General features: G+C 47.3%; 1 protein-coding gene across 16 annotated transcripts in view; it reads right to left on the bottom strand.

Annotated features, from left to right (window-relative positions):
- Nucleotides 1-22,831, bottom strand: part of LOC135239741 (transcription factor 4-like) — a 170,201-nt gene that overhangs the window by 109,987 nt on the left and 37,383 nt on the right. For all 16 annotated transcript variants that reach the window (XM_064308629.1, XM_064308638.1, XM_064308631.1 and 13 more), the window contains 2 exons: nucleotides 20,713-20,768; nucleotides 17,922-18,018 (listed from right to left, as the gene is read on the bottom strand). In XM_064308629.1, coding sequence (XP_064164699.1) covers nucleotides 17,922-18,018; nucleotides 20,713-20,768 — 153 coding nt within the window. The remainder of the gene's footprint in view (nucleotides 1-17,921; nucleotides 18,019-20,712; nucleotides 20,769-22,831) is intronic.

Raw genomic sequence — 22,831 nt, 5'->3', positions numbered from 1 at the left:
TTTTCTAACATTAGGTCACGAACAAGTATTTATTTGATCAGACAGTGACATGCTGTAAAACTGAACACTTTTATTTAGTTCAGCGTATATATATACTCTGACAGAGAACATAAAAACAGGAACAGAGTGCATAAAGAACCTTGGCAGTGAAGCCTGGGTCGTGGGTGGGGTGGGTGAGCTGAGGGGGGGTTGAATAGGAAGGGGTGGTGGGGGGGTATCTTTGTGTTTTTCTGTCGAGAATTACAGCGGCATTTCGACGCGCAAGATATCTGAATTAGTCGCACAATCTATTAACTCCAAAGGACGTAAATGATGGTGACAGGCTCTCGGCGTGGCCAGCGCCTGGGATGATGCCTCCGCCGCGCGGGGGAACGTTTGGTGGCAGATAGGTCACTGTCTGGAGGGGAACCGAGCGAGCGGCTCTCCGGCGCGAACGCGTCGCGATCCCTCATCCCGCCGCCCGCAGCCCCGACCGAAATGCAAGAGAGACGCCGAGCGCTCAAAGCAAAAATCTGCTTCCAGGACAATCCATTATATCTGACAAGTTAAATGTTCCATGGTAGACCATATGGCACCGGAGCAGTGCCGACAATGGAAGAGAGAGAATCAGGAAATGCATCACAATTAAGGTGTTTGGCTACACTTTGGATTCCTTCAGCGGCTCCTCTCTTTCAGCCACTTCTCCGAGTTTTTTCCGAAACGTATGTAAAGCAGTTTTTTCTATTTTATTTTTTTTTTTAGTTATTGTCATTTTTTCTCGCTTTGACCTTTGACCTCGAAATGGAGGGTGCTTGGCACACAGTGGCTTTACTCCTCTGTTAAAATGCCTGGCACATCAGACCGCGCGTGCTGACAGACCCCCTCGCCACTCCATCGCCCCCCCCCCCCCCCCACCCTTCCCCCGGTGATGATGATCGCCGCGCGGACGCGCTGAGAACGAGCCCGGCACCGGCACCGCACCGCGCCCCGGCCTCTCCGAACAACGTGAGCGCGGAGCGGCGTTCCACATACGCGTAATCCAGCCCCCCCGCCCCCCCGCCGACGCGCCCGCGCCGCGCGCGGTAAAGAGACGGCTCTGCCGTAAGCCGCCACATAATGACACTTTAAATACCTCCAGAATCGCTCCTGTGGATATTGGCAGGGCTCAGCCGGGGTCGAACCTGCAGCGATATACGCCCTAATCTCTGATCAAATGCGACGCGATGCTCTCCGGCTAAGCTTGGGCGGATCAAACCGGGCTTGTGCAGAAATATCTACGGACGGGCTTTAAAGAGATAGAAGATTACGCCGCTAATGGCCGTCTTCCTCCTAGAGCCGCTCGCCATAACCATAATGATAATGACGCCGACGACAATCACAATAATAACAAGCGCTATATTACAAACAATCATTTCGATAACAATGCCCTCTTAAATCAGATAATAGCCCAGTACCCAAATGACAAGTAATGGAACCAGCAGGCGCAAGATAGCTTCTTTTCTCTTTTTCTTTTTTCTCTTTTTCCTTGGTGTAACTGACATAAATCGCACTTTCATTGCAAAAACATTGTGTGGCCGTTTTTCCTCTCCGATGCCTCAATGTGTTAATTCGGCTCTTATTTATATTTAGCCGGAGTTTCTATTGTTGGATTTGTTTACACGTGTATCTCTGACATCATCGCGGAGCTCTCCAGATGGGCCCCGTCCTTCTCCCCCACAGAATCTCTCGCTCTCCTCGTCCTCCCGGCTCTTAAGGTGGAGCGCGCCATTAACGCGTCGCCGCCGCGCCGCGTATCGAAGCCGCCGCGGACGCGGCCGCGCTCGGATACCGCCGGCGTGAGGCTCCAGCTCCGCGCCGCACGCGGAGCCTCCTTCCAAACGCGTCGCCGACCGAGGGCCACGCGGAGCAGAGGAAGCAGGAGAAGTGCACGACACAATCCACATAATTTAGTCGCTAAACAAGCTGCTGCTCTTTAACAGGGCAATCCATAACCATTTACACGCTATGGAGTATTCTGCTGAATAACACGTCTAAGCACCGGGGCAGCACATTCCGTGAGAGCCGTCCAGCCGGCCGCGGCGTTGGCCAGCGATTAGACGGCTGCTGTTAAACTGTTGACACCAGTCATTGACGAGAGACGAGACGTCGAAGTGAACTACACCAAGTTCCCTCTTCTACATCCATTTTAATTCAATCAAAGCTCCATCAGTCTAATTGCACTAGCCGGTCAGATGTTGCGGTAATTTTCGGAATGCACTGTACTGAGCCTGAATGCCAATATCCCCGCATTTAATTGCCTAAAAGCCTGATGGAAGGGGAGAAAAGGAGAGCGAGGGAAACACACAGCAGGAGCTGCGTGCTAAAAGAAGGCAAGGTCACAAATTATAATGAACTGTTCCCCACACCTCAGCCCGGGCCCTAATGCTTGTTAAAAAAGCAGATTAACAGCTGCAGGAAGATAATGAGTGTAATGCGAACCCGTCACTTTCCCCGCTCCGACTGGACAAAGGCGTTACATAACGGAGGCACGCTCCCTGTTCCTACCTGCCGGACGGCGGGGCGCGGCCCCAGCGCGGGCTCGGAAAGGGAACGGGGCGCGCCGGACCCTTTTCAGTTACCGCTCCCTCATTCGGGACCGAAAACGGCTGGGATGCATCCCGGCGGGGAAAGCAGCGCACGCTGACTGGAGCGGCCTCTCTGAAGGGAAGCCTGCTGCCCTGTGCCAGGCCCATTCATTTCATGGGGACGGGCTGTGGGGGGGTTGGAGGTGGCACAGAGCAGACTACCACACACCACCCCCCACCCCCACCCCACCCCCTCCCCCTCCCCCCTCCCACCCCCCTCCCCGCCGCAGCCAGAGGTGCTGAACCTGTCTTGTCCGCCCACCGCTGGTCAGCGCAGGTTAATTCCATCTCCTGGACTCATCAGCGCAGGGCATCATTCAGGGGAACGACCTGTCAATCTCAGCCATTTCTAAAACGCTGAATTACATTAAAGCGTGGAGCCCCAACAGCCAGCCAGCCAGCCTCCGCACGGAGGTGACAGGAAGTCACTTTGGTCACAGCGCTGTCACATTAATGCCAAATCTCTGCCCTCGGCAAAGCTTTAATAAGGCTTCACAGTGTATGCTAAAAACATTACCACTTACGCCGTGTTAAATAATGTTTTCAGAGCGCTTAATAAAATAACTCCATGAAGGAATCATTCAATTGAAAAATATGCTTTAAAAGCATGCAAAAAGTTTGGCTTCAACGCCAGAAAAAACAACCTAAATATAAACTGCAGAAATGACAATGAAGATGACTTTTCCCTGCATTTTTAAAGCACTCTGATTAATCAGCTCACAAAATAAAGTCCAGACTTCATGTGGATGTGAGCACTGAAGTACTCAACTCAAAACTGACCCTGAGAATTACAAACTGTACTGTACATGACTGCTCAGAATATGTTCACTGAAAAGCCCAACAAATAAAATAGATTTTGGCAGAAATATCAATTGAATACCAGCATTCACTTAAAAAAAATGACTTTGAGAGGTCAGGGCTGTGAATATATTCACTGCACTGCTTAAACATAGCACCCCCTGAACAGCATTAAAGCACAGGCCGTTGTGCGCTAAGTTTTAGCAGCGAAGCTAGCGCGCGACACAACCCCTTGTTTTAGCGCACGTGAATAAGAAACGGAGCAGAGAAAGCGTTAGCCTCAGCTCAGGACAAAAGAGAGCGAACGCGCGCGGCTGCGTCTGGCTGGCACCGGCTCTCGCTGAGGCCCCCGCGCTCCTCTGGAGGACCGCGCCGCGCCCCGTGCCAAAACCGCTTCAGAGGACGCGCGGCGGAGGAGTTCCGCCGAAGGTGAGGGTGCGCAGGCAAACAATTTGCCCTCATTCGGCCCAAATTGCGGTAATGAATTTAGGGCGAGTGTCCAGTACGGCTCGCCGCTGAAGAGCCTGATCAGACCGCCCCGTCCAGCTGATACCTTAATATCCCACATTAATCAGCAGCTAAGCAGGGTGACGAGCGGTGACCTCTGTTCGTTAGCACGCTCTCAACCAACGCTACTCTACTAAGCAAATCTTTTCCAAGTTTTCAATTTGCATTTCTATTTTATTTCCACCAAGATATTTCTGGGGTTTTTTTCTGTCTGTTTTTGATGGACATTGTTTAAAAAGACAAACAGCATCATGGATTTTTAAAAATAATTACATGGAATATATGAATTTTGCCACTGATGTACTTTCTCTGGAAAAAAAAAAAATTACTTCCACAATTACAATACATGTTTACAATGTTTCACTTTTTAGTGATTTATGTTCATATAAACAATATAAACCAGCCACTGTTATGCCAACTGACAAAATGCTTCATAAAAATAAGGGAATTCATGATCTTTTTTTTTTTTAATTGCAAGGTACAATAACGAAGCAAAGCACATCCATTTTATACAATAACTGAATTTGAATGAATGAAGTTCTTTTCAGCAAAACATTGGAGCTCATTTGAAATTTATGGAGAGTGGATGTACTGCAAAGTACCCAAGCACTAAAAACCCTAATTGGTCATCCCTAGTTTCATATCAACAGTTTGTCCTAGGTGATATATGCAGTATAATTGTGTATCTAAAATGATCCAAAATTATCATGGTTTTTTATTTTGTCAGCAGCAAAATTAAAAACAGTGTCTGTTAATCTTCACATATCAATGTTCTAACAAACTTCAAATGGACACAAATGCAGTAAATTACACTCTAAAAACTATTTTTCCTCCTCAAACCTTGAGCGAATGCTGTCGGTCTCATAACCATAACAATCAGCAGCTGCTGAAGTTCAGTTCTGATAACACAACTGATAGCAGCAGTTGCAATGTTGACTATTTCTAAAAAAAAAACAAAGACAAAATGGATCATTTAAGCTATAACCCAACCAAATGTGAACTGAAACTAAGGGGTACAAGGCAATAAACTCAATAAAACTAAACACTTCCCAAACCAATTTTCTTTACAAGAAATTCTCTCTAGCCATTTCAAAATGAGAGGCGTTCAAAATAGAAATAAGCAAATGGACAAATGGGTCGATTACTCTCCTGTGGCTGCAACAGAACAAAATGAAATATGAAAGAAGAGAGGAGAAGCATTTATAGTCAGAATGGTATAAGGCACTACTACCAGGAAGACACTGTTAACCATAATCTTCACACTGTCTCAAACAGGAAACATCTGCTCATGCACCTAACTTCTGCAATTTACACGCAGGCTCAGACACACACACACACACGCACAGACACACAGACACACAGACACACACGTATGCACAGACACACACAGAAACACACAAACACACACACACAGACAAACACACACACAGAAACACACACACACACAGACACACGCACAGACACACACTGAAACACATACACACACGCACAGACACACACACACACATGCAGACCATCACAGACACAGACCCAGACACACACAGGCACACACAGAAACACACACAGAAACACACAGACACAGACACACACACACACACACACACACACAAAGGCCTGCTCCTAAAAGCCCCGTTTGACAGCAAGCTAGAAGGATACATCCTCAGATCAATATTATTTTCCTTCCTTTTTTATCCCTGAACCCTGGCAGCAACAAAAGAACAGATGAAGGGGGTAAAGATTCTTGACCAAATTTTTCTAAACTATTTATCCTTAAGGGGAATATTAATTAAGTTTCTGCATCCATACAAAACTGTTCTCCTCTTTAGGGATTTTGCTCACACATAAATCCCCCCATCCTGATTTGAAAGGGTTTAAAACACCAAATTGAGGAGCTTCTCATTGGCAGACAAACGGCCCTTAATACGCGGTGCCGAGATGTCGAACCCCCTCGCTGCCCGCCCACCCCCATTTAAAATGCCCCTTGGATTAAGACAGAAAGTTGGCAGAGGTGCCAGCGTGGTGGCAGTAAATGTGTCGTTACTCCCAACGACTCTTCAAAGGCGCTCTTTATTAAAAGAAGTAGCCCTGGAGAGGGGCCAGCGGGCTCGGGTTCGGGGGGACGTCCCGCTCCCTCCGTCGGCTGGCCGAGGGGGTACGGGGGGCGCGAAGGGCCGCGCTCCGAGCCCCCGCGAAGCCACGCCAAAAAACGCGGCCGGCGAAACCTAAAAAGGCAAAGCCCAAGGTAAACACGGGCGCTACGTTCTGGAGCCACCTCAACCGTTCCTCATTTTAAAAAAACGTTTCATCCGCTACCCCCTCCTACAGCCAAGCAGGACTCCAGCCTCCTCCCCATCGCCCGATCTTCCTGATGGCAGAGCTGCACCTCTTCGGATAGCAAAGGGCAATAAAAGCGGGAATTAAAAGGGCCCCGATGAATATTGGAATCCCTTTTTCCCCGTTATTAATTATACTAATTTATCTCCTTGGTGTGGAAGGCAGTGACTGCACAACAAAGAGAGCATGGCTGCCACGATGCGAAGGGGGCAGCTCAGCCCTGGCAGTGCCCAGGGGGCGCCGCCGTCTCCTGCCAAAATTTCGCAGGCGGAATCAGTATTCCAGCACCGCTCCGCACCACACCGCACGCAGCCACCGCTCACCAGCAATAAACTTCCTTTTGTTCCGCACACACATTCCCACTATGGAACGAACCAAAGAGCTTTTTTACATTTGTATTTTTTTTTAAAATTTATTATAAATGCACATTTTTAAAATACTAAATGTTTACAGTTGCTTGTGTGTGTACATATGTACGTAAGATCACACAGGCATACAGACACTCACGCACGCCCGCACACACACACAAATGCACGTATGCATCAACAATATGCAAAACATATAGCACAACATAGTAACACGTTTATGGCTTATTTACATGCCAAGGAATTACCCATATTTAACATGTAGTCTAAGAAGGAGAACTGCTTTTTCATGCTTTTATTTATTTTAAGCTCTGCTTTTACAAATAGTAAAACACTATCCTCTGTCTAAATCATTTCCAATTCCCCACTTGGAAATGTATTTATTTTTATTTTATTTTTAATTCAATCAAATTGCGGTTGTTCCTTTTTGCTTTCTCCCCCAGTCAGACTGTTAGAAGTAGCACTATAAATAAATGGCAGGCATTTGCTTTAATTCGGCTGTTTATTTAAATTTCCAGCGTGCCCTGTTTGTTCGCGGGGCCGTGTCAGAATGGAGCGGCGCGGGCGCGGCGAGGGCAGACGTGCCCCTTTCAGGAGGCCCTGCAGAGGCCTCTCCCAGACTGGCACAGCTGCCCGCTTTGTGCCAGCCGCGGGAGTTTAGGAGCCCATGCCACGTCGCTCAGCCCAGACAGACACAAGCGCCGCACAACAAAGAGCTTTAGCGCTAAGCTGGGAGAAGAGCTTTGTTGAGCTCACGATTTGTTTTTTGCCAGTTCCGGTAAACGGCGCTGGCGGGGCCCGTTTCAGCAGAGAGAGAGAGAGAGAGAGAGAGAGAGAGAGAGAGAGAGAGAGGGACAGAGAGAGGGAGAGAGAGAGAGAGAGAGAGAGAGAGAGAGAGGGAGAGAGAGAGAGAGAGAGAGAGAGAGAGAGGGAGAGGGAGAGAGAGGGAGAGAGAGAGAGAGAGAGGGAGAGAGAGAGAGAGAGAGAGAGGAGAGAGAGAGAGGGAGAGGGAGAGAGGGGAGAGAGAGAGGAAGAGAGAGAGAGGGAGAGGGAGAGAGAGAGAGAGAGAGAGAGAGAGAGAGGGTGTGCGCGCGGCCGGGGCGAGTCGGACCGCGTCGGCCGAACCGGGTCGCGGTCCCCATCCCCCCCCCCCCCGTGCAGTCTGGGACGAGGAGGATTAGCGGCGCGCGAGGGGGTGCGGGTCGGCGGGATGGCGCATCCGGAGGCTCGGCCTCCTTCCCCCGCCGTCGCCATGGAGCACGGCGAGAATGGGGCAAAAATAACCCTGAACGCCATGACACCAGCACGGTGTGTTCCGGGGGACAGCAAATCAGCTTTTTTTCTCGTAGCTTGTTTTTTTTCTATTATGTACGTACAGATTGGGACTGTGTCAACCTCGCTTTTAAAAAAAATGTACTTATTTATTTTTATTTTATTTCGTCTGGCTTAAAACACACTTTACCGAGCTAAAAAACAAGAGTGTCTTTCTGTCTTTCCCACTTCAAACGAGTCCTACCCTCCTACCAAGCTGGATAAACATCAACATCATCCAAAATTTCTTTTCAATGCCATGTTCCCACCTGCTACAGCAGAGGGAAATGGGAGAAAAGGCAATTCAATTTGGCCCTGCTTATGAAGTCATTTCCACTGCCGAGTGGAAGAGATTTGTATTGACTGTGTGTGTGTGTGTGTGTTTTTTTTTTCTTTTTTTCCTAGGTCTGTACCATGAAGATTCAGGGAGGAACTGATGCAAGAAAGTTGTGAGGGCAGGAAACCATATTGGATAAGTTAAAATAAATAAATAAATAAATAAATAGATAAATAAATAAATAAATATTTTTTAAAGGCAAAGTTTCATGATATGCACTCAAAATGTGGGAGTATAGGCCTGTAATCTTTAAAACACATGTTTTATTGTATCAAATTCTTGCATATCAAATGTTACCACCTCCAAAAATTTAACCAAATGAAAAAAATAAATGTTCAAAAGAGAAAACAAGCGAGTGATTCCATATCTCTACATCTGAAAGCGCTCTGGTGAAAACTTTGATAAAACAGACACTAATGCGACACAATACTTTTAAGGATTATGCTGGTAAATTAAAGAGGTTATAAAACAAAGCACTTTTCTGTAATCTTTTGTTTCCACGGATTAACCTTCTCTTTTTATACGGTAGTCCCTGTGCTAAGTCCCTTTCTACTTCCCAGTGGGGAGTTAGTGGGGGATTTTTAATGTTGTTTCATTTGTTTAATTTTTTTCACCCAGTATTTCCGTCATAACGCGGATTAAACAACCCGTTCACCACAAGACCTCCTCACTGGAAACACAGAGGATTCCCATTAGCATGAGCGAGCTGCTTCAGCCCAGGAAGATGCTACAAAGGATTATGGGGAAAATCAACATCCACCTCACAGAGGAGCAGAGGTGGGGAAAATATGATCAAATGTAATTAAATATTTGCTTTGTTTAAATAAAAAGTCAAAGGTGTTCTGTTCTCTCCACATCATATCATATATTTGTATCATAAACACATTTGGGGGGTATATTTAGTAACCACTCAGCTACCAGAACACACACTTTTTTTTTTTTTTTTTTGCCCGTGGAACACCCCTTGTGAACTCAAGTGTTTGCTGTACAACCCCAATGTTTTCCATACCTCCTCAGTGTCACTGCAAGCTCAGAGGGAGCTGGGAGACGTAGTCACACTCACAGGTACAGAGAGGGTGATTCACAGTTCAGAGGCGTGAGTAACAGAAAGGGTCGTGCAATAACCACCTAGCATTAGCTTATTTTTACAGTACACACACACATATATATATATATATATATATATATATATATATATATACGCTCTCTAGACGACTGGTTCTCATATTCTGTCTAAATATGTCAATCCATTCAGAATTTAGAACACAGGCCTATTTGATATTATTAAAACTTTGGCTTTTGAAGTAAATGGTATAAATGGAAACGACGGCACGAGGCATCCTGCAATTATAATTTCATGCAATTTTCCCTCTGAGCACATCTCTCTGTGGCACTTTGTGGCGACTCCATTTGAAGGGTTCTATGCAAAATGAGTGTGATTGATGCAAGCACGTGAAATTAAAATTTGTGGGAAAAAATGGGGGAAAAATGCTAAAGCAAATCCTTCCATGTCTGAATACTATTTTTTTTTTTATGATGAGATTTTTTTAATTCCATAGGAGAGGCATCCATCTCCGAGAACAGGCTAAGGTATCGGTTTCTACATCATTTCTTTGTGTCTTTCTTCGGAAGGCATCACAAAACTGACAAAGGTAGGTGCCAGCTCGCGCAGCTAGTTAGCGTGGGCCTGGTTTTTCAGCCGCGTCAATGGTGCTGAATAGAAACATCCCCAAGTTCAGGGTCTGAGCCCCGCTATGGAAAACAGGTGCTCAGAATTGCCAAAACTTTCACTGTTTTCTCCTCGTTTAACAAAGGGTTTCTGTGATGTGTCAGAAGCCCAGCGACTCTCAGGACCACAAAACGCTGTTGTCCTTTGTTTGTTTATGAAAAGAGTTCAGCTTCATTCACGCGCACATATATTTTTAAATGAAGTCAGTGCAGGTGCTCTTAAGAGACAGCACTGGGTTACACTGTTCCTTTCGGAAATAAAAAAAAATAAAAATAAAGCAGCGGGCATTATTATTCCACACGAGTGTGTGCAGACCCATAAGGGTTAAGAAGCCCCCCTCCCTAAATCCCACCACCATGCCAGTACCTCATTTGCATTTGGTGCTTTTAGTTTTTTCCGAAAAGTTGGCAGCGCTCCCCATTTTCCATAATGCTAGCATTTGGGAATTGTGAGCGGAATGAAGCCGATCCAATCTCCTGACTGCGACATGAATTTTCATTAATTACAACCTTGTCAGCAAAAGCATTATCGGAGCTGAATATGAAAATGCTAATGAGCTCTCATTTACATATTTTTCTTTGTTGGAATGTCATTAATTATTACATTTTATGATGATGAATGCAGCTGTCGATGCTCTCCCATGCGTAATTAGCCATCAGAATGCGTGGATCCGATCAGCATTTATAAAATGGATTCTGCAAAAGTAAACTTTTCGGCTCTCCGTCTGACGAGAGTTTGGCTACCCGTTCACCGACGCGCCGTCCGTGCACTTAAAAACACCCTGTGTCTGTTGCTCCACATCAGGCTTAACCCCAAAACACCACACCACCGTCCCCCCCTTCCCCCCCAAAAAATCGTTATTCCAGCTTAATTAATGCCACGCTTAATTATAACACCATGATGTCAGCAGCTTTAATTAAGTATTGGCTCTGTTACAAAAAACTCCTCGCTGCAATAAAAGTCATTATGCAGATTTGTGCCAAACACTTCACTAGGATTTTTATTCCTCATTAAAAAAGCAAGCAGCATCGCACAGAAATAACACACAGTAAAAGCAGAGCCCCACACCGCAGCCTGCGCTCGCCACCGAAATGGACAGCGACCTGTCTCCGAGCCGACCGGCTCCAGGTTTCATTCTCCTCCCAGCCCACCCCCCATCCCTCTCTCTCTCACTCTCTCTCTCTCTTTTTTTTTTTGAAGGGAAAAAATGACAAAATACAGTTCATCTCCCCTCAGCCGCTGGGAACAGTGTTTATAAGTAAAAAAGAAAAACAACACACGGCAGATGGGACCATTACACATGACCAAACCAATCAATCAGAGCTGAAGGACCCAGGTGCAGCGCAGCCGCGCAACAACGCACCATTTCACAGTCTGTCAGACACATACACATGGTCGTACATGAATGACCCGGCCCTGCTCCCGCGAGGCCTCATCTGGAGGGCTGCTCCGCTCCCTGCCTGCCTGGGCTGGAGCTGACGTCTTCATCAGCGCCCCGGCCCCATCCCGCTGACCCCCTTTTCCCTCTTATTTATTTATTTAGCTTTTTTTTATTTTATTTTTTTTACTAAATTACCCCCTCCCCCACCCTTTTTTTTTTTTTTTACATTAAGCAAATGATATGCAGACCGTCTTTTTTTTCTTCCTCTTTCTTTTTTTTTTTTTAAAATAATAAAAACCCTCAGCTCGTCGCTGACAGGAACCCGATCTGGACGCTCTGGGCTTCCATAGCTGCCTGGCTGACTGTTGCTGGGTTGCAGAAGAGCCCGCCCCGCTCGTGCTGATGGGAAATGCAGGCGGCAGCAGCGGAAGACGGGAAAGGGTCCCTGTCTGAGGGCATCAGATTTGGGGGGGGGGGATTTGGTGGGTGTTCTGTGCGGTTGGCTCGCACTAGAGGTGACGGTGGGGTGAAAGAGAGGGGTACGCCTCAGCTTTAGGGTTCAGTGCCGGTCACTCTCACTCAGCAATGGGAGGCTGCTGAACTTCCTTTTCCCATGTTTTACTGCCACACCTGGCTCTCCCCAGCAGCCTATTCCACAACTCAACATTAAATAACCATTTGATAAAAGGAATTCAGCCGTCTAATTCTTACATCTAGCAACGCACTGCTATCAATGCTATCAGCTGGCACGTAATCATGTACCTCTTAATCATTTACTGTATGTCATATGTACTTCATAATCATCCACTGTAATCATGAGTGAAAAGGCTTTCTTCTAAAAACTGTAAAACAGTGGTCTGGTCAGAGGGAACAGGATAAAATCCAAATTAAACTAACACTCTGGAGTCGCCCGAAACCAGGGCGTTGCCCGCGATATGGGCACCTGCCAAATAAATAAATAAACACCTCAGTTTTAATGAGGTTTTCTTATTTATTATTCTTTTTTTTAGAAAGAGAGCTGGTGTAATTGACCCTCGTCCCCTGGGGCTACTTGGGAGCCGAGGGATGGATTCTGGAGCGAAGCCGAGGCAGGAGCGCGGCGCTCACGTGACCAGGGAGGGGCTAACCGCCGAGGGGGGAGCCCTGGGACAGGTGGGTGTCAAACCCCACCGCCCCCCCACCGCTCGACCTTGCGACCCCCCCCCCCCTCCCAAAGCCCGCTCCTGCAGACGGGCACCTCAGCAGGCGACAGGAGACGGGACGGGACCCTGCCGCTTCACCCCCGGGGAGGGCAGCAGTCCAGCGCCACTCCTTAATTAGGTTGGCAGAGGTGAGGGGGGGGGGGGGGTTGGGTCTGGGGCCAGACCAGCCAGGGGTGCGAGGATGCCCGTGGTCCAGTCCCCCCGTCAATCGCAATCTGTGCTGGTGAAGGGAGGGTCACGTTTTCAGCCCGTACCCCAGGCAGGTGCGTGCTCCTAGCCTCAGCTTCTCCCACACCCCCCCCCAAAAGCCCCCCACCCACCCGCAAAAACTCACAACATGGGGATGTGCGCTTTGAGGACTAGCATCGCCGTAATTTGTACCCTCCCTATGCTTCCTACCATTGTGCTAGCGCCCCCCCCCCCCCCAAACCCCCGCCCCCGGGAGAAGCGCTAACAAACAAAGCGGTCCGCCGCTCCCCGGGAAAGGGGCCGAGGTTCGCGCCAGCCCGCTCCCTTCCAGGAGCGCCACGGGGGCGGCCCGCTTCAGCGGGACAGCGGGACCGCCGGGCTCACTTCACAAACAGGGTCCCCAGTGTTTCTCAAACAGAGCAGAAAGCCTTCCGCGTCCTCCTCCGCTCCCCATCCCCGTTAATCCCGCCCACTGCACCCCCGCCAGAGACCGCCGGTTCTGGAGAGATCCACAAAGCCACGCGCTCCAAAATGCAGCCCTTTGTCAGAGTCCAGAGGAGACCTGCGATTAAGCAGAAAAGACTCACAGTCACAGTTAACAAAGGTCCGACAAAGTAAAAGATTTTTTAAAAAAATGTAAATGTAGTCAACTGCCATAGCAACGACCCCCTCAGGGGTGCCTCCCACAGTTTAACCCCTTCAACTCATCCAACTTTACTCCCCGCACACAGAGAACAGATACCTCCGCACCATGTAAGAGACACACAGGCCTAGATGATGCCTTACTCAAAATATCATACATCAACAATGATCCACATAAGCCCAATGATACGCACAAAATGTATTGCGCTCCTCCAAAAAAAGGAAATGCTTGCTGAATTTACAGGAATTAAGCGTTAGTGTCCAAAAATGCTGGCTGTAGACAACATGAATCAGAGACCAGAAGCACTTTCTTAACTAGGCCTACAGCAGAAACTTGCTTGCAGGTACAGAACCACGGCGCGGTTCATTTGCTATGTCGGTGACAGCAAAGGGATACTTTGTTAGCGCCGCTGCACCTGCTTGGCGACCAGTTCGCTCTTATTTCTCTTACCGAACCCAGAATAGTGCCGTGTTTAATCCGGCCGGCCTGGCCCGGGGCCCTCAGCCAGACCGCCAAGAGGCCCTCGCGCACAGGAGCCTCGCTCCAGTGTCGCCCGTCGAGCGCCATACCCCAAAGTGTGCTGATTATCGTTATTAACGCGCTCCTCGCAAATCACCCCGCTCCGCCCGAACGCTTCGGCTGGAAACGCCTCGGCCGCGCGGATAGCCGGCCGAGCCCCCCCCCCCCACAACGGGCCGTAATTGTGAATGAAATGCATTCGTCGTCAGAGGGGGTGATTCGGCGCGTAGCCGAGCCCCGGCGCAGGCGTACGGGAGCGGGCCGCTGGCTGCGTGAGCGATGCTCGGCCCGGGGGCCGGTCCTTCAGGGACACGGCCGGCGGCGGCGGAAAGCTGTTGGAGACGCGGCGGCGGGCGCGGCGCTGGCGACTGCACCAGCGCTGGATTAATCTGCCGGGGCCCGGGAGATGACACAAATCCCCCCGCTGATTATTTAAGGGATGTCACCCTAATCTGAAAAGTTATGTATGTGGGAATGAGAAAAGACACTCTTTACATAATTACGCCGCTCGGATGGATGGGATTTGCGGGGCGGTCTCTCTCTCCCTCTCTCTCTCTCTCTCTCTCTCTCTCCGTCTCTCTCCCTCTCCCTCTCTCCCCGCGCTGCCAGGAAAACCCGATTGTCATTTGAAAATTCTCCCATCATGCCTCCCCGTCTCGCTCCCCTAATGTTATCATTAGCCGGTGGGATCGAGCAGGGGAAAGGAGTAACGATCTGGCCCTTCCCGAATCGCTCTCTCTGCCTTCATTCCCTCCACGGCTCGGACCTGTTGCTCAGCTGCAGCTGGGTGAAAAGTGAGCTCTTAAAATTGAACAGAGCTCTCGAATTCACCGGCCAGGCATGCGCAAGCGCTCCTCCGTCTCCCCGCTGCAAACGCGTCCCCGTTCTCACAGACCGGGACAAATGGGACAAGACAACCCGCGGCCCTCTGAGCCCGTCCTCGCTTTATTCGGCTTGTAATGTTTAAGTTTCAAAGACAAATCTCTCCAGCCGCTGCAAGAAAACCCGCAGAATCCTATTTTCAACCCTCAGCAGAAGCGCCCCTCCAAAAATAGAAACCATCACCACCAGTCATTAGATCCTTGGGTCACCAACGTGAGTTCACCAACCGTCCTTTGACCTCACAGACCAGGTACAGGTTGGAAGGGAAAATATCAACAGGGACGGAAATTCAGCCGCACAGGAATGCTGGTTTTGAGGTGGTGTGAGGCCTCAAACTCTCGAGACAGGGGCAGCACTGTCTGCTCTTTCCCTCTCTGCAGCGGATCAACATCTTTCTATCATTAACAACCTCAAAAGCATCAAACCACCATGGATCTCTGAGGCCATTTTCCATCTCTGAAACATCTGGGCTGGTAAAAAAAAATAAATAAATAAAAGAATAAATAAATCCCGTAGAAGGTTTTCTACTCGTACAGGTAGTAGGTAAATTCAGTAGGCCATCCATCACTCCCCGCATTTTCTCTTGTTACTTCAATGCTGTTTAAATGTAAATAAGAAATGCATTGTTCAGACATTGTTTTATGCAGATGGCCTCTTCCTTATAAGGTTACCACATTTGCATATTCTTCACTTCATTAAAAGGCCTCTGTGCGCTTGACCAAACCACCCATGGTAAATTGGTAAAATACGGCTAATCTTAGGAAAGGGCTAAGCGTCCTTCCCTCCACCCACAGCGTTACTCTCTGTACAACATGTCATGTATCATTTAACAGGAGAAGCCGTGGATCTGAAATGGGGAAAGGGGCAGGAAACGTGGCTCAAAGCTAACACGTTACATTTTTCATGGCGCGAGTCAAGCCCAATTAGACTCCGGCCTTCCTGTCAAAGGCAGATTATCTGTGTCAGTGGCCATTTGCTTACGGCAGGCTGTGGTGGAGTGGGCCGGGGGGGCCGGGGGGGGGTCAGGGGGGATCGGGGTGGGTCGGGAAGGGGGTGGGGGCTTGCGTGTTTGCGGGCGACAGCGTGCTGTCGTGCCTTCCCCTGTCCCGTCAATCGATGGAACAATCACCCCAATACCAGAGGGAGGGAAGAAGTACGCGAAGGAGAGGAAAAGAGGAGGCCAGGTCAGCTGACCTTGCGTTTAAGGTGCGTCCCCGATGCCCAGCCTCAGCTGCCCGCGGCCTCCTCGCGGCGAACGAGCGAGCGAGACGAGATAATATGCAGAAAAACAACCGCTAGATACCCATCTGCCAACATGAACCCAATTCATATGGCCATTTCGTACAAACATAAACATAAAAAGGCAGGTCATGTCTCGTTTTTAAGCCAAAGCACGTGTACGGCAGAGACCACTGCCAAGGAGGACGGCGTTTTCTAAAAACGGAGACCGGCTACAGGCTAGGCTACTAAACCGCACTGATCAGCGATCGTTCTGGAACACGAACACAATGCAATATTAATGCTTCACATTCCCCCTCCTTCCCGACGGCAGGGGAAAGGGGGGCATTTCCTCTCTACGGGGGTCATATTCAGGCTTATTACATGAAGGGTGAGTCGAGCCCTGGCGGAGCACGGCTGACCTCAGAGGCACTATATTCTACAGCAGCCGGCCTTCTGATTCTGTGGTTTTCAACCCGAGGATATCTGATCCCATTCGTACACGTCCCCGGGTCCTCAACTGGACAGGAATCAGAGTGAACCAAAACTCTGGAAGCCATCTATTTGCACCAATGATTTAATTACAGAGCACATGTGTAATTGCGGTTGACTAGTCTAACTGATGCATGGGGGGACTTCGTTGTATATACATTGCACGGTTTAGCAAGTGCAGTCGACTGCAACGCACACAGGAAGGATGTTTTTTTTTTTTTTACATGTGCAGCTAGGGAAAATTCACTCAAAACAATCAACAAAGCAGAACACGGACAAACAAAATGCAAAGCACGTTTTGGGGGGTTTTTTTGCAGTAGGAAATGGCCATACAAGACGTACCAAACCATAGACAGGGATATGGTAATATAAAAAGTTCAGAAGCACTACACTAATTAACAGACGATCGGAAAAAAAAAGAATTCACCCAGGAACTTGGCCAAACCCATCACAGCTGGTGGCCAGGGTATCTGTGGGAACTCATGTTAATTAGAGAATGAATCCTCAGAGTGAAAACCAAGCCTAAGGGTGATACCTTGGAGAACACTGGCCTCCCCAAATAAGCTTTGTGTACAGACTTTAAGGACTTCAGGGCACAAAAGTACTTTCAAAATAGGATCCAACAACGAGGATTAACTTGAACTGGCTGATTCGAACAACGCAACGTTTCACCAATAACTAATCCAGTTATTGTGGAATTTGTGATGTAACTTGTACAATATGCGCAAAACTTACTATTTCTGGGCTTACTACATTGGCAATGGAAGGCTGAGTTTCAATATCTAGAACTAAGTCTCCACTAAATATATGAATAAAAACTCATTAAGACAGATATGTTTTCAACAGAAGACAAGCCAGTAACCAGCCTGACTTCAAGGATCATCCTACAATTATTAACAAAAATGGCCCGAAAGACCAAAAAGAAGAAGAACCCAGAAACTGCTCACAATATTCTACACTCCAGAGAATACTCAAGGCAACATTCTGTTTGATTCCCCTTCAAAGCTAAAGCGTTCTCACAAGTTTTTCACATATCTAGTGAAGATAGATTTGTTCTGTATTACGTATTCAATACAGGAAATGATTTTAAAAATATACAGATAAATGGAGTGCAAAGAACATATTGTAACAATTCAAGTGGTGAATTTGCACAGGAAGAAATCTCTTCACTACTCCTGGAAAAAGAGGTACACAAAGACCTTATATTTGGCCTCCAATGGTGTAGTGAAAAGGAATAATGGCACGACTATTCCAGAACGGCAGAAACTATTAATCTTTTGTCCTTGTAGTCTGACAACCCTTTCATTTTCCGCAAAGTTCTTGAAGGGATGAAGGGTATCTGGTGTCGCTTTGATAAGGAGGGGGCGATAGGAGCAGTGCCATACGAAGATAACTCTGAGAAAAAACTTACCTGCTAGCCTGGAGTTGACGTAGGGAGGGGAGATATTGTCATGTGATCCCAAGTCCCGGTTTGTCATGTGGGAGTACTGAGAGCCGTCCACGTAGTTCTGAGAGGGGTCAGAGAAGGAGAGTTACTGATGTGGAGCGCGGAAGGTGCGCATCAGACACAAATCACAGATGGAAATGCAGAACTGCCGCGCTGACATTTCCAATCAGTTCTGTTGGCCACTGAACTCGGCGCGCGAGTGCAATAACAGGATGTCAGTTCCTCTATTTACAGACATCGAGCCCCGTTTCCTGTGACAGAGACGTCTTACAAGAGTGGGCACTGAGGAAGGAGCTTCGGCACATGTCGCCTCTCTCCCAATTATAATTTCACAGCATTCTCTATTTAAATGGAGCCAAGACAATCGAGACTGATTTTTTTTAATACTCTCCGTGATGGGCACCTTTATAACAGGGTGTCGGCGATGAGGGGGAGGGCTGTGGATGTATTTCGGAGGGGGGGGGGGGGTGAGTTTATTAATATACATGGGCCATGTCCTCTCCTACAGGAGAGGTGCAAGTCTCCTGTGGACTGAGTCATCAGTGATAGTCGCAGCGGGAGCCTTCCTTCTGAATCCTCCAGTGAAAACTCTCGGGGGGTCCTTTCTGAACCGTGTGTCAAAATGGCGTTTTGTCAACTTATTGTAAAAGAGAGCAAAACTACTGCTAAGAGACAGGGATTCAGGTTAGCGGAGGAACTAAACTGCTAAACAGCTACGCGCCCAATGTTTACAATGCCCCATTATGTTCAGGGCCTTTTGGAGAGCTAGCGCTAACAGAGCTTGTGTTTTTGTAAAGAGATCGTTCCACTTCAAGGCAAAGACACTGAATAATTGCTTTAACATGCGGGTCTTCTTCCGTTGAGTAGGGGGGCGCATTTAAACAGTCGATAACTAACTAACTAAGCGCAATCATCACACCTGTACCGGAGACGCCGGTGCCTGGACACCCTGGAAGACGTCTACATGTGCGGAACAGAGGAGCTGGGAACACGGCAAACTGTCTTCCACTTCCTAACGCCAGAAACAACAGCCACTCCTCAGACCTCCCAGGGGGACTGAGACCACCTACTGACGTCCACGTGTCAATAACTTTACAATTATGCACGAGTGTGACAGAGCAAGCCAAGCCTCTAAAATGTTCATACATTCCAGGTAACAAGCTTATTAGCTCAGCGGTGGTCTGATTTCCTAACAGCTATGTGCAGTTGCACAGTTACAGTCCCATAAGTGGCACCTTTATTTTTGACCCGTTTCTTTCTTCACATAGAAGTGTCTCACCTCTGTCCAGTTCAACTTCCTCAGGTTTTGGACCCACAAGGCTAGCTTGTGACTGAAAGTATTTTGTTGCTCTGTCCTTATGTAATTTTTTAACGACTTACACTTGTCTTCCATTTTTGTCCTTCATGTGTCTCATCTAATCCAGTCACGAGAGTCCCCATTGGATGACACGCACAAGACGTGCATTTGGCTTTAGTGTCACCCAGCAAGGGCTGCACAATATATCAAACTGCAATCTTTTTAACCGTAATAATAATCAGCATCATGGCTCGGATAGGTGATCTTTCTTTTTTCTTTAGCCATACCTGATGCGATAGTAAACAAACAAGTATCAGAGTTCATGTGAAATCCTTTCAGGGAAAAACTTCATCACTGATATCTATTTAGTGTTGATAAGACAGCCAATCACCAGCAAGGTTGTAAAGGTTCTATGTGGTCATGTGATGTGCTTTTTCAATCACATGGAAGTTGTTGTTTTTTCAGCACTCAATTTATTATCAGTTATTACTTTTTTCTGGAAGCTTTTCACATGGCCTCTCACACTTGGATGTTTACAACTAGACTGATAAAAGAGAAAAAAAATGAACGATTGCCTATACGCCCCATGGTGGCAGTTATTCTTATTGTACTTAAAAAAGATTGTGATTCGCTGTATCATGCAGCTTTATCACCCTGGGAGGGAAACAGTGTGTAGGGTATTCTCTGTCACACAAAAATATTGCAATTTCCCCCATCAAAAACCACAAAACAATTGTAATATTATTCAGATCTGAGCCAACATTACTGGACCACCACCCCACAGGACTGCATACAATTCCATCATGCCTTTTAGATGCCATCCTTAGTGAACATCAAACTAAGAGCAAAAACTGAAAGCCAGGACTTAGGAACTATATGCACTTTACAAAACACTACTATCATGGACATTTACATTTTAACTGAAAGGAATTACCAATTCAATAGCCAACTTTCTTCATTCACAAACCCACAAACCACACTCAGCTCAACTACATGAAAATGTGTGCAGTTCATGCTGCAGTACTGTCTGTTCAAGCAGGTAACAATGCAGTATTTGTTTATGGAGGGAGAGGGTTTAAGCTATGATAATCAATGAAATTTAAAATTCAATCCAATGTTTTAAACACACTTTATCCAAATGCCATTGGTGACCCAAAAAAAAAACAGTTGCCAATTATTTGTTCAGCCCATGTTGCAACCATTTAAGTTTCTGTGTGGTGCCATAAACCTCTATTTAAAAAATCAATCCTGTGCATCATAGACATAAGATCAAACATCATTGGGTGTAAAAAATAAAATAAAAATTCAAAGGAAAAAAAGTTGGCACAAGACAGTGGCAATTGTATTTTTCTAATTACATTTACAGACCAGGACAGGTACTCCTGGAGCAGGATCTTGCCATCATGGAAGGATATTGTAATGATGTCATGAGATAAAGCAGTTCTGATTGGTCCTCACCTTTGAAGTGCGGCTTCCGTTTCCCCAAGACCCAGAGCTGGCTCTGTCTTCAAGATCTGAAGACGCAAAAAATAAATAAAATAAATAAACATTCATCATTCTTCCTGCACTGACCGTATTTTACATCCAAAATATAAAAATATTTTATTTTCATATTTTGGATGTGCCCTGAAATATGCATAGATGCAATCATCAATGGCAAGATAGTACAACGTTAGTCCTGTTTTGTATTTTTCATACATTTAAATTGCTTTGCTTCCCAAAATGAGAAAATGAAATTATTGTATTATACTGAATGCCCATGCACACAACCTTTCATTATAAAGCAATGCTCTTTTATTAAATAACATTGTTTATACATATTTAATCCTTCTAACTCAGAGCTGGGATTAAATAGCCTGTGTGTTTCTAACAAGAGAGTGGTGAGAAATGCAACCCTGAACCTTTTATAAATGAAAATGCATCCACTGGTTATGCATCGAGCATTAACGTTCCTGAATCAACCAGCAGTGCCAGTTTTTTTCTCTCTCTCTCTCTTTTTTTCTACACGCTTCAACAGAACTGCCAGTCTTGTTAGTGTGGCTTCCTGGCCACACCCCCTTATTTACCGTCACTCGCACACACAGAGACACCCACACACTCCCACACTCAAACCGAGGGCCTGATTTCAGTTGTTTTGTTTTTTTTCCTTTTTCTCCCCCCTTCTTCACTTTGCAAATCGCACTTCAAAGAAATCTCTTTCAAGTCGGTGTATGGAGGGAGAATTGCATTCATTTTTGACTCATTTGCAGTGTGGGCTAATCTAAATGCATTGAACTTGCGCTGAGAGCACAAGCAAACTGATCAGCTCTATTACAAAAGAGCTGGCCGACCAGCCAAGGCCGGCCCACTCCTGGCTGCCGCCGCGGAACCAGAGCTCGGGCCGGCGAAAGCGCCGCTCACCTGGCGCGGCTTTGAGAACGGCGCGAGAACGGGGCCGGACGGACGCGCGCAGACGCGCTAACAACACGTATCCCAAACACTGGCTTAAGGAGCTCGACACGGGGGGCAGAGATCTGAACGGACGCCTCATTAATGACTAACGCCAAGGTACCCCCCCCCCCCCCCTTCCGGCCACCATTGCAGCTTTTCAATCACGGGGGGAAACAGACGTCGATAACTCACTGTCATCTTCGGGAACCGCATTGGCAGGCCCTTGGCGAACGCGATCGGCGCGTGTGATCCAGAATCACGCACGGCGCCCAGCCTCTCATCGCTCCGCTTAACACACATGTACGCACACGACGTATCAGTATCAGCTGGCATCCCAGCGCACGGCCCGCGCCGCGCCGCGAGACGCCAGGTAAGATCTGATGGATGTCTCCCGCCAGCTGTCTGCTGGGATCCCGGGGATCCGGCCGCAGCCCCTCTCCCGCTCCCAAGCCAACATCTCCCGTAATTTATTACCCAGAACTGCACACTTCTTATCAGCGCCTGCCCACATGGAAGTCTTCTTCCAACACCTTTCCAAAACACAGGGCTCCGACAGCACCTGCATTCCTGTGGACGAGAGCCAGCCACCAAATAAATCGCGGTAAATCTCCCACTCTTCCCACCCCTCTGAAGCTCCTCGTCCTCGCCCGTACCTCTACTGCAAGTCTTTGGGCTGATTTTGGGGAATTCCATTTTTCACTTCACAGTGGTAATGGTGAAGAGCATGAGTGATATTGAAAACATGCAGAACTAAACTTGATGTTTTCATTATGAAAGGCACTATTTCTCAGTTGTCATCTATTTTCATCGAGGTATTGGCATTTCCCTGACCTCTTTATATGAAAACTTTGTATGACGTTTTTGTTTTCGATTGGCACAGGTTTTTGGCTTTGTATGTCATCTGTCTGAAAAGCTCATTCTGCCCTCACTGAACCCAAAAAAAAATGCACTGCAATAAAATTATAACCCACAATTACTGATTAAATTGGTCAAAGATCATAATCTTTCTAATGCACTTCCCATTATGCAAACTTGTGAAACAGTAATTGTCAAACAAACTCTGGTGCACAGAACCAATTTGTATGAAGTAATAAATATTTCTTCCGGGAATTATGGGACTGAAATACTACTTTTAGTGATTCAGAGC

Source organism: Anguilla rostrata, chromosome 14 (assembly GCF_018555375.3).
Source record: "Anguilla rostrata isolate EN2019 chromosome 14, ASM1855537v3, whole genome shotgun sequence".
NCBI lineage: Eukaryota > Metazoa > Chordata > Actinopteri > Anguilliformes > Anguillidae > Anguilla > Anguilla rostrata.
Note: the sequence above shows the minus strand (reverse complement) of the source record. Positions and strands in the feature narration are given on the sequence as shown.